Source organism: Protomyctophum bolini (genome assembly GCF_963924005.1).
Source record: "Protomyctophum bolini genome assembly, chromosome: 16".
NCBI lineage: Eukaryota > Metazoa > Chordata > Actinopteri > Myctophiformes > Myctophidae > Protomyctophum > Protomyctophum bolini.
Genome location: NC_137877.1, coordinates 350,001 through 367,500, shown reverse-complemented (window position 1 = coordinate 367,500; position 17,500 = coordinate 350,001). Strand labels below are relative to the sequence as shown.

Here is a 17,500-nt window from a genome sequence, read left to right as displayed (position 1 = left end):
AACGGTTAGTGATACTCACAGGCACTACACCAGAGGGAGCCCTACTGATTTTAAACCCTGCCTTTTTCATAACGATATGGGAAAAACATAATTCCTGTACTCGGCAGCAGTTTAGTGGAATGGTTTGCTTTCCAGCCTCAAGGTGACCAGTTCCTTTGATGTTTTTAAATCCACATTAAAAAGATGGTTGGCCGAAAACATAGTGTAAATATAGTGTAGAATAGATAAATGGCACAAATAAAATATATTTTCAATAAAGTATTCAATCAATCAATCAAAATATTATAATCCTTAACCTCCTACAGTAAGGTCATTATTATAATAATAATATTATAATCCTTAACCCTCCTACAGTAAGGTGCTCTTCTCACTAACCGCTCACTACTTCAGGTTGGAGGAGGGTGGAGAACGCTCTCTCTGCATCACCTTCGGGTTCTTCTTCTTCGTCAAGGCCATGGTCATCCTCATTGTCACCGAGAACTACCTGGAGTTTGGCCTGGAGAGTGGTGAGACTAGGGCCCTTTCCCAATTCGTTTTTAACCCTACCCCTCAGCCCTTGCCCCTTCCCCTTGTTCCTACATAATGAGTGTCAAGGGGTAGGGAGATGAATCATCCCCCTAGGAATCGGAATGTCCCTTATAGATTGCTACGTCATCGCTGTGCGACGCAATTGTGCGACGGAAACCCTTGGACGTAAACATCCCGTTTCAGTGTTTATTGGGTAACTTAGCAACCGGTTTCTTCTTCTTCTCTGCGTTTTATGGCGGATCGCACCAACATAAAAGTGCATACCGTCACCTACTGTCCTCTTTCCGCGCCGTACTGTACTGTAGTGTACATTATGGCAGCACAATTGAGATAACCCTTCCCCAAACTTTGATGGCATTTCTGTCTCTAGGACCCCCAATTTATATTGTAATATCAATGTTAATTAACTCTGAGAGTGTACAAACTATCATTTAGCCCATAACCCACTTTGGAAACTACTTTCCATTTGATTTAAGCTGTAGAGATGGAACGTAAATATAACATTGCTGTGGTTATGATAAAATAAATATATTGATAATGTTGGTAGCCCACCATGTATGCAGAATGTAATTCACCTGCTCAACAGTTGTACCTGATTCATTGATTATTGTCTTAACAGTTTGTATAGCATGGGTACATATATATATATATACAGGGTTAGAAAAAGGAAAAACAATTTACAGTATAGAAAGAAGGGGCTGTGGTCACTGTTCATAGTTTTTAATATCATTAAGAACAGAGTCATTTTCTATCAATGAAAATGCCATCGTGATTCATCTCCATCCAATGTACAGTCTGCACAGCAGCTTGCAATCTGTTCCATATGGTTTGCCTGGGGAAAAACACAACACCATTGCTAATTAGTTATGTACGTTTTGCAACTTGTGGGGATTAGCTTAACATTGGTCATGATAAAACCATCACTGCAGCGAGTAGCCAACGTTATGCAGGGACAGCGTTATGTAGGTACAGTAGGCTATTTCACGGCTTTTAAGAGCTCCAAAACTGCAGAATGTTGACATATCGTGGTCTGGGGGGTCGGACTTATGCCTGCTAATAAGCTAGCTTGCATCCGAGTTGTATCACCGGCGCACCAGCGCTAAATAAAAAAGAATAAAGCGCCGATGCGGTGCCAAATGAATGGGTAACGTTGTATGAATGCAACACCGTATCATTCATATCGTTAGTTCACGTGAGGTAACGTTAACCTTTGCTAGAGATTGCGATATTTTTGGCGATGCAGATTGTTAATACATTCAAATAATATTGGTTATTATAATATTTTTCCATAATAAAGGACATAAAAGTCAGCCCTCAGTGATGTTGCTCCGTTTTGAGTTTGGTCGCGATGTCCCTTCAAACGAAGGGGATTCTACCCCTCGCCCTCAGCCCTAACCCTCGCTCCAAAGAGAATTGAGAAAACCCTTCCTCCTCACGTGAACGCGCATAAGCAAGGGCAAGGGCTAAGGGCCAGGATGAAGGGGGGAATTGGGATTGAGCCTAGCTGTCTGCCTGTCTGTCTGTCTGTCTGTCTGTCTGTCTGTCTGTCTGTCTGTCTGTCTGTCTGTCTGTCTGTCTGTCTGCCTATCTACTCATCCTTACACTCAGATATCTGTAATTCATGTTTTATTTTCCTTCCAGGTTTTGCTAATTTCTCGGACAGTGCTCTACATTTCCTGGAGCATCAGGGCTTAGAATCCCAGTAAGTACAATAATTACTGGTAGGTACCCTCACATGTTCTCTCAGTGTCCCCTAGGGTAGGTACCCTCACATGTTCTCCCAGTGTCCCCTAGGGTAGGTACCCTCACATGTTCTCCCAGTGTCCCCTAGGGTAGGTACCCTCACATGTTCTCCCCGTGTCCCCTAGGGTAGGTACCCTCACATGTTCTCCCAGTGTCCCCTAGGGTAGGTACCCTCACATGTTCTCCCCGTGTCCCCTAGGGTAGGTACCCTCACATGTTCTCCCCGTGTCCCCTAGGGTAGGTACCCTCACATGTTCTCCCCGTGTCCCCTAGGGTAGGTACCTTCACATGTTCTCCCCGTGTCCCCTAGGGTAGGTACCCTCACATGTTGCAAGTATTAGTGTAACATTGAATCGTCAATTTAAACGTGTAATCATTACATAATGCTAATGTATCCGCAGGGGTCCCATATGCTAATGATATGCTAATTATATGCTAATGTATCGCAGGGGTCCCATATCTAAACTGACGTTCAAGCTGATGCTGGCCCTGCTCTGTGCTCTGATTGGAGCGTTCCTCACCTTCCCTGGGCTGCGATTGGCCCAGATGCACCTCGACGCGCTCAACCTCACCAATGACAGGGTCGCTCAGTAAGTCACATGCTCAACCTGACCAATGGCAGCTACACTGTCACGTCCAAGAGGCCAATAGCAGGCGGCGCCGACTCCGCTTTACTTCCTGTATCTTGGTGAAGTGGGCGGAGCGTAGAGTAATAAACGCATAGAGACACAACCGGAGCGTCGGAGTTCCTCAGTGGCGTTCTGAAGCACCCGGAAGTCTGCCGGAAGTACAATTATAACTCAATGACTCCAGTGAGAGGAAGTTAACAGGGCTTCTCTGTCAGAGAGAGACTCGCTGTAAGCCCTGGACCAGGGCTAAGGAGCTAACGTTAGTTAGAAGGAGTCCTAATAACACTATGTACTTTCCATCCGTTCCCCAACTCCTCACACTCGCTGCTGCGTTTACACGGGCAGACACAAAGACGAATGGGAATATCATTTGGAGCTTTAACAATGAATGATGGACTGTATCGTTGCGTCTGCCCGTGTTTAATGGTCAGGGTTTCACTGTCCGCAGCAGGCAGACCTGGCAAAACTCAGAGACATGCCACCACCTATAAATTCAAACCCACCTCATTCCACTTTAATTTATTTTATTACATAGTCTTAGTTTTTCTCTAATAAAGTTGTTTTTATTTGTTTTTTCATGTTCTCCTTGAAGTACTCAGAGAAGCATTATATAAATAATATTATTATTACTACTTGTTTTATTGCCTATGCTTATGTAGAAAAAAAAAGCTCACTGCTCAGGTCAAATAGGCCAATTGATATGCGATTAAAATGTGATTAATTGAGATTCTCTCCAATTAATTAGATGTTTTTTAATGGACCCATAAGTGTTCATTATTTATTCCAGAATGGATTAAGTTTAAAGATGTTTCTGTATCCTCTTCCTGTGCAGGACTCTGCTTCACATCAACTTCCTGTCTCCTCTCATCATGGTGTTGCTTTGGGTCAAACCGATCACTAAAGATTACCTGACCTTACCGACCGGGCCTGGGACAGAACCTGTGTAAGTAACTCTAACCGGCATGGAACAAGCTCCCACTGTACCTTCGTCAGGCAGCCTCTGTAGACATTTTTAAAGCTCAGCTCAAGACCCACTTCTACAACATTGCTTTTAATTGATCTTTTATTTATTTTTGTTATTCATGTCCTCACTGTATTGCATTACTGCTTGTTTTTTAATGTCGTTGCCTTGCTTTTCTTTTATTCTCCATTGTTCTGTAAAGCACTTTTATTATTATTATTATTATTATTATTATTATTAAGTACCTTACCAACCGGGCTTGGTACAGAACCTGTCTCTCTCTCTCTCTCTCTCTCTCTCTCTCTCTCTCTCTCTCTCTCTCTCTGTGTGTCTATGTCTCTCTCTCTCACTGTGTGTCTATGTCTCTCTCTCAGGATGACAGCTGATACCTATGACACCCTGCGTCTGTGGGTCATCCTGCTGCTGTGTGTTCTGCGTCTGGCCATGATGCGGCGCCACCTACAGGCCTACCTCAACCTGGCCCAGAAGAACCTGACGCTGATGAAGAAAGAGGCTGGACGGATCAGCACCGTGGACCTCCAGACTATGGTACGTTAACCTTACGCCCCATAGGCTGGAAGGATCAGCACCGTGGACCTCCAGACTATGGCATGTTACCTTATACCACTACCCCATAGAGCGTCGCAGTCCCGCCCCCTACCACCAGGACCCAGGAAATGATTCTCCGTTCATTTTCCTCATAGACATTTCAAAAAGTATTTATTTAAAGACGTTTAAACGCTGCGGACAAAGACAACTCTTGTCGTGACAAATCATGACAACAAACAAAAAATTTTGGGCTGAACAAATAATTAGAAAAAACGGCAGGTTACAACACTTTTTGTTTTGTTTTTCTTCTTATAAATGATTTGATCGGCCCCAAAACATTGTGTTCATCGTCATGATTTGTCACGATCCGAGTTGGCTTTGTCCGCGGCGTAACCGTCTTTAAATAAATACTTTAAGAAATTAATGCCTATGAGGAAAATGCATTGGGATTCATTTCCTGCGACTGCGACATTCTATAGGCAGGAAGGATCAGCACCGTAATGATCTAATAATTATAATAATATAATAATTATAATAATTAATGATCTAATGATTTATTTAATGATGGTTTATTGTTTTTATGTTTCCAGGTTGCTCGAGTTTTCTACTACTTGTGTGTGATCGCTCTGCAGTACATGGCTCCGCTGGTGATGCTGCTACACACTACGTTACTACTGAAAACACTGGGTACGTTTATAAAATATATATAAAATATATATGTTACACACTACGTTACTACTGAAAACACTGGGTAAAATATATGTTACACACTACGTTACTACTGAAAACACTGGGTAAAATATATAAAATATACATGTTACACACTACGTTACTACTGAAAACACTGGGTAAAATATATAAAATATACATGTTACACACTACGTTACTACTGAAAACACTGGGTAAAATATATATGTTACACACTACGTTACTACTGAAAACACTGGGTACGTTTATAAAATATATATAAAATATATATGTTACACACTACGTTACTACTGAAGACACTGGGTAAAATATATATGTTACACACTACGTTACTACTGAAAACACTGGGTAAAATATATGTTACACACTACGTTACTACTGAAAACATTAGTTAAAATGGCTTGACAAATAGGCTCCGATTCGTGTATTATCTAAGGTGAAAAAAGTAGACCCTCCCACCCCTCGCTGGTGTAATTTTGGGGAGGAAAAGCTAGGTTGCCTCTCTGGAAGCGCTCTGTTGCAGAACATCAGAATCAGATTCACCATTATTGTCATCACATTACAATAACATGGTGAAATTCTTGTTTGTGCAGCAGCTCATCATTGCAGTTAAAAGAAAAAGTGCATAGTACATGACTAATCTACATGGTACAATGTGTATGCATATAAAAATAATTAAATAAAGTGATGTAGCCTATGTGTATATATAAAGTAGTCTCTACTAAAAGAAGACCAGTTCAGTTCAGTCTGTGCGGCGTGGGAGGCGGCCTTTTTTCCCGACAGCATTCTAGCCGACGGGGCAACGGTTCGCTCCGCAGAGTTCATTCGCTGCGATGCGAAAAAGTGATGGTCCGACATGCGCTGCTCCCGTGCTTGCGGTTAGGATTGAGGTTTCGGATCAATATGCTGTCGGAAAAAAGACCTGCACCCGTGCGGCGTCACCAGTCCTAGCTCTTGTTCTGCAGTCTAATTGTTGACAAGTAGAAACTGTTCCAGAGTCTGGAGGTGCTGCTCTTGATGCTCATGTATAGCGTTTGCCCGGCCGTGGGAAGGAAGTGGTTTGAACAGGCTATGGCTGGAGGGGGTGATGGAAGTGGTTTGAACAGGCTATGGCTGGAGGGGGTGAAGGAAGTGGTTTGAACAGGCTATGGCTGGAGGGGGTGATGGAAGTGGTTTGAACAGGCTATGGCTGGAGGGGGTGAAGGAAGTGGTTTGAACAGGCTATGGCTGGAGGGGGTGATGGAAGTGGTTTGAACAGGCTATGGATGGAGGGGGTGATGGAAGTGGTTTGAACAGGCTATGGATGGAGGGGGTGATGGAAGTGGTTTGAATAGGCTATGGATGGAGGGGGTGATGGAAGTGGTTTGAACAGGCTATGGCTGGAGGGGGTGATGGAAGTGGTTTGAACAGGCTATGGATGGAGGGGGTGATGGAAGTGGTTTGAACAGGCTATGGATGGAGGGGGTGATGGAAGTGGTTTGAACAGGTTATGGCTGGAGGGGGTGATGGAAGTGGTTTGAACAGGCTATGGCTGGAGGGGGTGATGGAAGTGGTTTGAACAGGCTATGGCTGGAGGGGGTGAAGGAAGTGGTTTGAACAGGTTATGGCTGGAGGGGGTGATGGAAGTGGTTTGAACAGGCTATGGATGGAGGGGGTGATGGAAGTGGTTTGAACAGGCTATGGCTGGAGGGGGTGATGGAAGTGGTTTGAACAGGCTATGGCTGGAGGGGGTGATGGAAGTGGTTTGAACAGGTTATGGCTGGAGGGGGTGATGGAAGTGGTTTGAACAGGCTATGGCTGGAGGGGGTGATGGAAGTGGTTTGAACAGGCTATGGATGGAGGGGGTGATGGAAGTGGTTTGAACAGGCTATGGATGGAGGGGGTGATGGAAGTGGTTTGAACAGGTTATGGCTGGAGGGGGTGATGGAAGTGGTTTGAACAGGCTATGGCTGGAGGGGGTGATGGAAGTGGTTTGAACAGGCTATGGATGGATGGGGGTGATGGATGTCCCTGATAATGCTCTCAGCCTTTATAACCACACAACGTCTCTCGTGTATTTCCTGGAGCGGGGAAAGCTCCCCTCCCAAGATGCGCTGCGCTGTTCGCACCACTCTCTGCAATGCTTTTTGTGTCACAATGTTGTGTCACATGTTGTTGTGAGTTTAGTTTAGTTTAGTTTATTTAGGATCCCCATTAGCTGTTACACCTGTATGAATAGTTTATTTAGGATCCCCATTAGCTGTTACACCTGTATGAATAGTTTATTTAGGATCCCCATTAGCTGTTACACCTGTATGAATAGTTTATTTAGGATCCCCATTAGCTGTTACACCTGAATGAATAGTTTATTTAGGATCCCCATTAGCTGTTACACCTGTATGAATAGTTTATTTAGGATCCCCATTAGCTGTTACACCTGTATGAATAGTTTATTTAGGATCCCCATTAGCTGTTACACCTGAATGAATAGTTTATTTAGGATCCCCATTAGCTGTTACACCTGAATGAATAGTTTATTTAGGATCCCCATTAGCTGTTACACCTGAATGAATAGTTTATTTAGGATCCCCATTAGCTGTTACACCTGTATGAATAGTTTATTTAGGATCCCCATTAGCTGTTACACCTGTATGAATAGTTTATTTAGGATCCCCATTAGCTGTTACACCTGGCAACGGCTATTCTTCCTGGGGGTCCGCACAGAATAATATTCGTACAACATTTTAAATAAAAACAACATTACAGATATCACAAAAGAACAACCACGGTTAGTGCATTCACTCTAGATTACATTAACTGGTATTTTGACATAAACAGAATTACAATTTACCATAATATAAAATGTCCTTCAGTCTTTTCTTAAAATGCCTTTTACCCTTCATTTCTGTAATGCGTTCTGGTAGAGAGTTCCAGAAAGACATTGCCCTGTACATGACTGTATTCTTCATTGCATCAGTTCTTTGCTTTAAGGCACTGTAAATCGACCCATTGCAACATGTCTGGTATTATGTGAGTGACCGCTGCTTGCTGTTTCCATCCCAGGTGGTCACTCCTGGGGGGTCTATCCCCAAGAAGAGCTGCCCTGTGAGGAGGGCTCCTCCACGCTGGCGGCCCAGGGGCCCTCGGGGGGGTCCCTGGGGGCCTCGGGGGGGTCCCTGGGGGCCTCGGGGCCCTCCGTGGCCCAGCTGTCCGTGGCCCTGGGCGGGCTGCGGACCGTCTTCAGCCCCCTGCTGTTCAGAGGCGTCCTGTCCTTCCTGACCTGGTGGATCGCTGCCTGCCTCTTCTCTACGTCGCTGTTCGGACTCTTCTACCACCAGTACCTGATGGCTGCGTAGCCCCCGCTGAGGGGCACCCATGGGTGCCTCAGGAGCACCCATGGGTGCCTATTCTACCACCAGACGCAGTATCTTGATGGCTGAATAGCAACGGATTGGAGTGAAAATCAATGGATAATTCCCAGTAGGTTAATTACTTATCAAGCCGATCTCATCCACCTGCTGAACATGCTGGGAGCCTGGTGAGAAACGACAAGCACTTCGGGAGTTTACCGGTAGTTTGTTGGAAAGTTTAACGGGAGTTTCCTGTAAAATATACACATCCGTATTCCTTCGTTTTTTTTTGCGCAGTGATGACCTCATACCCTCAACCTACACATAACCGCACGGAGCAGCGCGCTCGCCAACCTTAACCCATTCTGACCTGAGATCAGATTCATACGAGGTTTCCACTGGACACACACTGGTCTGATTAACCCATTCTGACCTGAGATCAGATTCTAAAAATCAGACCTACAAGCTCGTAGCGCACCACTCGGTGGCGCGCTATGAGCTTGTAGATCTGCTATTTTTCAATAGCTAAAGCATAACATGATGCTAACACCAGAATGGGTTCCCGTTCAGAATGGGTTAATCCCATCGTTTTATCAATGCCAATCGCAGCCAGTAGACTCCCAGACTAGCCCATTCTGACCTGAGATCAGATTCTAAAAATGTCCTGACAGTACTGACAGTTTTCTGAAAAAGCTATGTTTCTGTGTCAGTCGTTCTTCGATTTATTCAAGAATAGCAGACCTACAAGCTCGTAGCGCGCCACTCGGTGGCGCGCTATGAGCTTGTAGATCTAATAGCTAAAGCATAGCATAGTAGCTAACACCAAAAGGGGTTCCCGCCCCAAAATGGGCTAGAGGCAGTATGTGGATAAGGTGGGCTGGATAAGTACAACCTACTGGGTATTTATGGGTGGGTGTTATTGGTACCGTTGGCAGCGGGTGTGAATAGCACCCATGGGTGCTTCTTGTTCTACGTCGTCACTGCGTCCATATCAGTCTGGAACTTCACTGTGGAAGAACCATTTCCAGGGGAGGGGGGGGGGTACAAAGGGGGCGGGGTTACACGCAGATTCCAAAGTCACAACAACAACAAACAAACAAACAAACAAACAAAGAAAAAGGAAAAAGCCTCACTTTGAATAGTGGGCTCTGATTGGCCACCCACAACTCTGGGGTGAGCGAAATGTAATTAAAAAAAGGACCACTTCACCACTTTTCAACCTATCTTCATTATAATAGGTCCTCGCTAATAATCATGACAAAATGGTGCAATATTTTCATGATTATTAGTGAGGACCTATTATATGAAGATGGGTTGAAAAGTGGTGAAGTGGTCCTTTAATGGCTCTATATCACCCATGGGCGACTGGTTCTAACTGGTTCTAAAGCAGCACCCTGTAGGAGGACAATAACAGGGTGTCACATGACTCTTGAATCACAAAGTACTCTTGGAGAGGGGAGGGGGGGGGGGTGGGGTGGGGTCTGGCCATCTTCATCACCACTCAGACCATCATCTTCATCATCACAGCCTCTCCCAGTGCTTCCTGGCCAGATGATGATGATGATGAAGATGAAGATGTGAACATGTTGACACTCCTCTGAACACATGACGTCGCCACAGAGACACTGGAGACAATGGATGTCCATTGAATGGTTGACAGTAGGTGCGTGCGTGTGTGCGTGCAAAAGTCTTAAGGTCTGTGAATTCACAATGTTGTGTATTTAATGTGTTAGGGTTAGGTCTAACTAACCTCTACCGGTGGATTTAAAGGGTTAAGGTTAGGTCTAACTAACCTCTATGCTGGTGGAAATGAAGCTCCTTCTGTTTTCACTTCACTGAACTTTTAAATTATTCCCTTTTGTGACGTCGACCTGTTTTAATCTGAGCCTGCGATGCAGAAAGAAGGGAAAAGCGTGCGTTAGCGGTTTATCTATAAACTCTTTGTTGTGAACGAGAGGAGAGCCTGGTCAAATACTGCTGAAACCTTGAAGCATTGTTTTGCTCTCCCCATTTTCTGTCTATTCATTTGAGCCAGATATATTTCTACATGTCTGGATATATATTGATATATGTATATATATATATATATATATATATAAGTATATATATATATATATATATATATATATATATATATATATATATATATATATCCTATTATCATTAGGGATGGAGCTCGATTCCCGCGGTGAACATTCCTAATTCAGCGGACAACAATCCTGACCAGTTATCAAGCCATTTCTTCTTTTTAATAATAAGTAGCCATCCTGTCCAATTCTAAGAAAAGATCATTGTCTAAGGGCCGATTCATACTCCTATTTTAACCGCTGTTTCGGCGCTGTAGTGCCGAAGAGACGACTTTAGGACGGTACCCCCCCCCGAACCTCAAATGACGTCACATTGTAGGCTCTACAGCGCCGAACCCACTTTTATTGGGCTCTAAAATAGGAGTATGAATCGGCCCTTAGACGGCCCACCCGAACCTCCCGTTGTTGTCCATCGGCTCTACAGTGTTTTGGCTACATTTAGCTGCTTCAGCCACATCCGGGATAACATCCAGTCCGTCGCTAAATGTGCTCCACTGCTATAAACCGCCGGGCGCTATGATTTAACGGATTAAATAACCTCTGATTTAACGGATTAAATAGCCTCTCTTTCTTTGATATTATTGTATTGGTAAAAAGGTCCATTTCCTTCTTCCGTCTGTTAGAAAAGTTCTGTATAATATTTGTAGGCTCTAGTAAAATCTCCATCGATAAGAACCCGTCTCCATCGATAAGAACCCGTCTCCATCGATAAGAACCCGTCTCCATCGATAAGAACCCGTCTCCATCGATAAGAACCCGTCTCCATCGATAAGAACCCGTCTCCATCGATAAGGTGCTGGTTATCAGTACGATTTAACGAGCTCCATCCCTAATTATATTATCGTTATTGTTTTTCTAACAAATGGATCAAAACGCTCCAATGAACTGCAGCGGCCAATGAGGCGTCTAGGTATCTTATCCAATGAGGCGTCTAGGTATCTTATCCAATGAGGCGTCTAATCTAAAGTCTTATCTCTGATCTACGGGGTGTCTGTCTGTCTCTGCCTGTCTGTCAGTGTGTCTGTCTGTGTCTGTCTGTCTGTCAGTCAGTCAGTGTGTCTGTCTGTGTCTGCCTGTCTGTCTGTGTGTGTCTGTCTGTGTCTGCCTGTCTGTCTGTCTGTGTGTGTCTGTCTGTCTGTCTGTCTGTCAGTCAGTCAGTCAGTGTGTCTGTCTGTGTCTGCCTGTCTGTCTGCCTGTCTTCTAGCTCTGGTCCATAGCTCTAATGCGTTGCATTTAGAGCTATGTTACTCTCAACTCCCGCCGCTCGCATGAATGCAGACCAGCCTCTCCTCTTTACCGTAAATAATAAAAAAGAACGTTTTTGCTACTCAGCAAAACAAAAGGCGGGTTGTGTCATTAGAAAGTCTACTTTCCTTAGTGGACGCACTCTGAGGCCCCCCCCCCCCCCCCTCCCCCGCTGAGTAGCAAAAACGTTCTTTTTATTTACGCTAAAGAGGAGAGGCTGGAAGTTGAGAGTAACATAGCTCTAAATCAGGGGTGGGCAACTGGCGGCCCGGGGGCCACATTCACTTAATGTGGCCCTCAGGTTAATATCAGAATACTGATATAATATTGGTTTCAGCTGTTTACAATTCCACAACATGTGAACATGACCTGCTTTAATTACTTCAGTCTAAATTAGTAGCTCAATGCTCAACACACATATAATTAAAGACATTTGAAATGACATAAAAAAGTAAATTTTCAGGATTCCAATTCGAATATAGCAAAAATAGCCGATCTACAAGCTTAATTGAGCTTGTAGATCGGCTATTTTTGCTACGACAGTAATATATGGCCCTAGGGAGTGAGTGTGGAAATATAGTGGCCCTCTCCATCGTCAAAGTTGCCCACCCCTGCTCTAAATGCAACGCATTAGAGCTATGGACCAGAGTTATACCTGTCTGTCTGCCTGTCTGTCTGTCTGTGGGCAACAATGAATGTATCACTCCTGCCTAATTGCTAGATTGTTTGAACGAAACTCGACTGGTTTGATTTGGACGATGGAGGGGATTAAATCTCAACGGGCCCGTTGTCCACTTCGTCGACTGAAAGTTTGACGACGACCTTTTTTTTTTTCACCAAGTGAAGCGAAGCTGTGACGACTGAGACAAAACCTGTTGACAATGTGGTCAAAACTAGACCATGATGTTAACCCATTCTGACCTGAGATCAGATTCTAAAAATGTCAGTCGTTCTTCGATTAAAAAAAAAATAGCAGATCTACAAGCTCGTAGCGCTTGTAGATCTGCTATTTTTCAATAGCTAAAGCACTCCAGGCGTTGTGAGCTTTGATGATTGGCTGTTTTCAGTGAGCTTTGATGATTGGCTGTTTTCAGTGAGCTTTGATGATTGGCTGTTTTCAGCACGCAACAAAGTGTAAAAAAAATCGGCCTTTGCGAGTCACGACGACAAAATACAATTTCGACGACAAAATCAACTAGATTTAGTCGACTAAAGTCGTATGATATCTAGACTAAAACCAGAACATTTCACATGACTAAAACCAAGTTGAATTTTATTGGAAAGAGTGACGATAGAACTAAATAAAAAAAATTGCCGTCACAATCAACACTGATGACATCATAGCTGTGACATCATGCCGTCACAATCAACACTGATGACGTCATAGCTGTGACATCATACTGTCACAATCAAGACTGTGATGACATCATTGCTGTGACATGCTGTCACAATCAACACTGATGACATCATAGCTGTGACATGACCCCGCCCATTTCATCACGGTTGGGGAAATGTGCGAGTGATGTTTTATAATAATGTAACGTACGGTACGACGTTTTATCTGAACAATAACGCGATCAAGAAGATTTGCCTAATTACCATGTTTTTGTTTTATGATTTGTTACATTGTATTTATTGATGTCGGAGCCTGTAAACATTTCTGATCTTAATTAACACCAATTATTATTTTGTCAATAAATTGACTTATGATTGTTGTAAAAAAAAATTAATAATAATAATATTTGAGAAAAATCAGCTGAAAATGATGCATTTGTTTGTGATTTGTTTTGTTTTTTCCATGAAGAAGTATCTGGAATACTTTGAGGGTCAATATTCCACTGTTAGTCCACATGGGGAGTGTAAATATGGGGGAAACTACTCCCCCTGCTGGGCATCTGGCGAGGGGGAGGGGCTAGGTGGGCCCACCAGTAACACTAAGATTTTATTAATAAATAAATTAATGTACAAAATGTATTTTCTCTGTTTTGTTTTTTTGTCTCACTTTGAAGTTCTCAGCCTCCGTCCCCTCGGGCCCCTCGGTCGCCATGACGACTGATTTCAATCCCATAGTTTGAGGGATTGAGGGGCAGCAGTGGCTCAGCGGTAGTGTGGCCGGATGGGAACCGCCAGGTTCCCTGTTCGATCCCTGTGCATGGGCTCCCCCAGAGTCAGTGTGGAAGTGTCCTTGAGCAAGACTCTGAACCCCTGATTGCTCCTGATGTGCAGGTTGGTGCCTTGCATGGTTTCCTCCGCCATCGGTGTGTGTGTGACTGTGAATGTTATGCACAATCTGTAAATGTGTGTGTGTGTGTGTGTGTGTGTGGTGCGTGTGCATGCGTGCGTGCATGCATTCCTGCACATGTGCTGTGCATATTTTTGGAGACACAAATCTACTGTACAGTTTGTATTTGTACACAGCACACATTTGTACACAGCACACATTTGTACACAACACACATTTGTACACAGCACACGGTACATCATTTTTTCTGTCCAGGACTTTGTTGCCAGTTTCAACAAGCGGGTGTGGCCGGGTTTGACCGACAGCGAGGCGGAAGGGTCATTCCAGTGGGTGGATGGAACTCCACTGACCTAAGGTACAGTGGGAGTTTATTAAACTACAGAGGCTGCCTGTCGAAGGTACAGTGGGAGTTTATTAAACTAGAGAGGCTGCTTGTCGAAGGTATACCAGTATTAAACCATGTTACAATGTATCAGTTAGCCGTCTGTAAAAAAAAAATAAAGTTAAGTCAACCAGTTTTTTGTTGATTAGGGCTGGGACTCGATTGAAACTTTGATTTGAGGCGTTGTAATTAATTAATCGAAATTAATCGCATAACCATATTTTACGTAACAAGCGAAGCGCTCTGGTCTGTTTATTAAACAGCGTTATCTTTTTTTTATCGCGTTATTGTTTCTGTAATTAATTTTAATTAATCAAGTTAAAGTCCCAGCCCTAGTTGTGATGTTGATTTTTTTTCTCCCCCACTCAATCTCATCAGAGCTGATTTATAACTGACAATTTACAATTTACAATGTAGGCATTTATCAGACGCTCTTTAATCCAGAGCGATTTACAATAAGCAATAACAAAAAAGCATGACAATACATCACATATCAAAAGTAGTTATCATGAAACATGACAGTGATTTTTAACTGACTGAAGACTGTAGTCTGTATAGATTCTGTGCTGTACATTTTCCCAACATTATTATGATAAAAAATAATAACTTCCCATTCAAATCACTGTGTCAATGTGTGATTGATTGATTGATAGAACATTTTATTTCACAGAATCTATTAAATGAATGCTTAAACATGTAGCTATAGGTGTAAGGTTAGAGTCCACAGAATATATTAAATGAATGCTTAAACATGTAGCTATAGGTGTAAGGTTAGAGTCCACAGAATATATTAAATGAATGCTTAAACATGTAGCTATAGGTGTAAGGTTAGAATCCACAGAATATATTAAATGAATGCTTAAACATGTAGCTATAGGTGTAAGGTTAGAGTCCACAGAAGACATGAATATATTAAATGAATGCTTAAACAATAAACATGTAGCTATAGGTGTAAGGTTAGAGTCCACAGAATATATTAAATGAATGCTTAAACATGTAGCTATAGGTGTAAGGTTAGAGTCCACAGAAGACATGAATATATTAAATGAATGCTTAAACACGTAGCTATAGGTGTAAGGTTAGAGTCCACAGAAGACATGAATATATTAAATGAATGCTTAAACATGTAGCTATAGGTGTAAGGTTAGAGTCCACAGAAGACATGAATATATTAAATGAATGCTTAAACATGTAGCTATAGGTGTAAGGTTAGAGTCCACAGAAGACATGAATATATTAAATGAATGCTTAAACATGTAGCTATAGGTGTAAGGTTAGAGTCCACAGAATATATTAAATGAATGCTTAAACATGTAGCTATAGGTGTAAGGTTAGAGTCCACAGAATATATTAAATGAATGCTTAAACATGTAGCTATAGGTGTAAGGTTAGAGTCCACAGAATATATTAAATGAATGCTTAAACATGTAGCTATAGGTGTAAGGTTAGAGTCCACAGAATATATTAAATGAATGCTTAAACATGTAGCTATAGGTGTAAGGTTAGAGTCCACAGAATATATTAAATGAATGCTTAAACATGTAGCTATAGGTGTAAGGTTAGAGTCCACAGAATATATTAAATGAATGCTTAAACATGTAGCTATAGGTGTAAGGTTAGAGTCCACAGAATATATTAAATGAATGCTTAAACATGTAGCTATAGGTGTAAGGTTAGAGTCCACAGAATATATTAAATGAATGCTTAAACATGTAGCTATAGGTGTAAGGTTAGAGTCCACAGAAGACATGAATATATTAAATGAATGCTTAAACATGTAGCTATAGGTGTAAGGTTAGAGTCCACAGAAGACATGAATATATTAAATGAATGCTTAAACATGTAGCTATAGGTGTAAGGTTAGAGTCCACAGAATATATTAAATGAATGCTTAAACATGTAGCTATAGGTGTAAGGTTAGAGTCCACAGAAGACATGAATATATTAAATGAATGCTTAAACATGTAGCTATAGGTGTAAGGTTAGAGTCCACAGAAGTGAACCTGAATCGGGGACTATTTGACACTCAATGTTCTTTTTCCACTGCCTGCCATTGGTTCAAACTCTCTCTCTCTCTCTCTCTCTCTCTCTCTCTCTCTCTCTCTCTCTCTCTCTCTCTCAGAGAAGGGGTGGAGCTTGGAGTGGAGGGAAGTTTTTTCTACAGAGAGAGAGAGAGAGAGAGAGAGAGTGAGTATGGATGACATGCTTCATGTTTCTGTTATGAACTTCACACTGCACTGACTCGACCAGAGAGAGAGAGAGAGAGAGATGGACAAACAGAAAGGTAAGGTCACTTTACCGCCTACACTTTGATTGACTGATTGAACTAGTTCTGGTCCATAGCCTTAAAGCTGTGATTCTGGTCTCTGTTCCATAGCCTTAGAGCTGTGATTCTGTTCTCTGGTCCATAGCCTTAGAGCTGTGATTCTGTTTTCTGGTCCATAGCCTTAGAGCTGTGATTCTGTCCTCTCTGGCCCATAGCCTTAGAGCTGTGATTCTGTCCTCTCTGGTCCATAGCCTTAGAGCTGTGATTCTGTCCTCTCTGGTCCATAGCCTTAGAGCTGTGATTCTGTTCTCTGGTCCATAGCCTTAGAGCTGTGATTCTGGTCCATAGCCTTAGAGCTGTGATTCTTGTCCATAGCCTTAGAGCTGTGATTCTGATCCATAGCCTTAGAGATGTGATTCTGTTCTCTGGTCCATAGCCTTAGAGCTGTGATTCTGGTCCATAGCCTTAGAGCTGTGATTCTGGTCCATAGCCTTAGTGCTGTGATTCTGTTCTCTCTGGTCCATAGCCTTAGAGCTGTGATTCTGGTCCATAGCCTTAGAGCTGTGATTCTGGTCCATAGCCTTAGAGCTGTGATTCTGGTCCATAGCCTTAGAGCTGTGATTCTGTTTTCTGGTCCATAGCCTTAGAGCTGTGATTCTGTCCTCTCTGGTCCATAGCCTTAGAGCTGTGATTCTGTTCTCTGGTCCATAGCCTTAGAGCTGTGATTCTGTTCTCTGGTCCATAGCCTTAGAGCTGTGATTCTGTTCTCTGGTCCATAGCCTTAGAGCTGTGATTCTGTTATCTGGTCCATAGCCTTAGAGCTGTGATTCT

The 17,500-nt window shown here is 42.8% G+C and overlaps 2 protein-coding genes across 4 annotated transcripts in view; both read left to right on the top strand.

The window, feature by feature from the left end:
* Nucleotides 1-9,140, top strand: part of tmem161b (transmembrane protein 161B) — a 17,514-nt gene extending 8,374 nt beyond the window's left edge. For all 3 annotated transcript variants that reach the window (XM_080785112.1, XM_080785114.1, XM_080785113.1), the window contains 7 exons: nt 355-506; nt 2,170-2,230; nt 2,721-2,861; nt 3,733-3,843; nt 4,236-4,410; nt 5,001-5,097; nt 8,161-9,140. In XM_080785112.1, the coding sequence (XP_080641238.1) occupies nt 355-506; nt 2,170-2,230; nt 2,721-2,861; nt 3,733-3,843; nt 4,236-4,410; nt 5,001-5,097; nt 8,161-8,453 (1,030 nt within the window). In that variant the 3' untranslated portion in view covers nt 8,454-9,140. The remainder of the gene's footprint in view (nt 1-354; nt 507-2,169; nt 2,231-2,720; nt 2,862-3,732; nt 3,844-4,235; nt 4,411-5,000; nt 5,098-8,160) is intronic.
* Nucleotides 9,141-16,623: 7,483 nt separating this feature from the next.
* LOC308330357 (actin filament-associated protein 1-like 2) overlaps nt 16,624-17,500 on the top strand; it is an 18,056-nt gene continuing 17,179 nt past the window's right edge. The window contains exon 1 of the mRNA XM_080785203.1: nt 16,624-16,687. Coding sequence (XP_080641329.1) covers nt 16,672-16,687 — 16 coding nt within the window. The 5' untranslated portion in view covers nt 16,624-16,671. The remainder of the gene's footprint in view (nt 16,688-17,500) is intronic.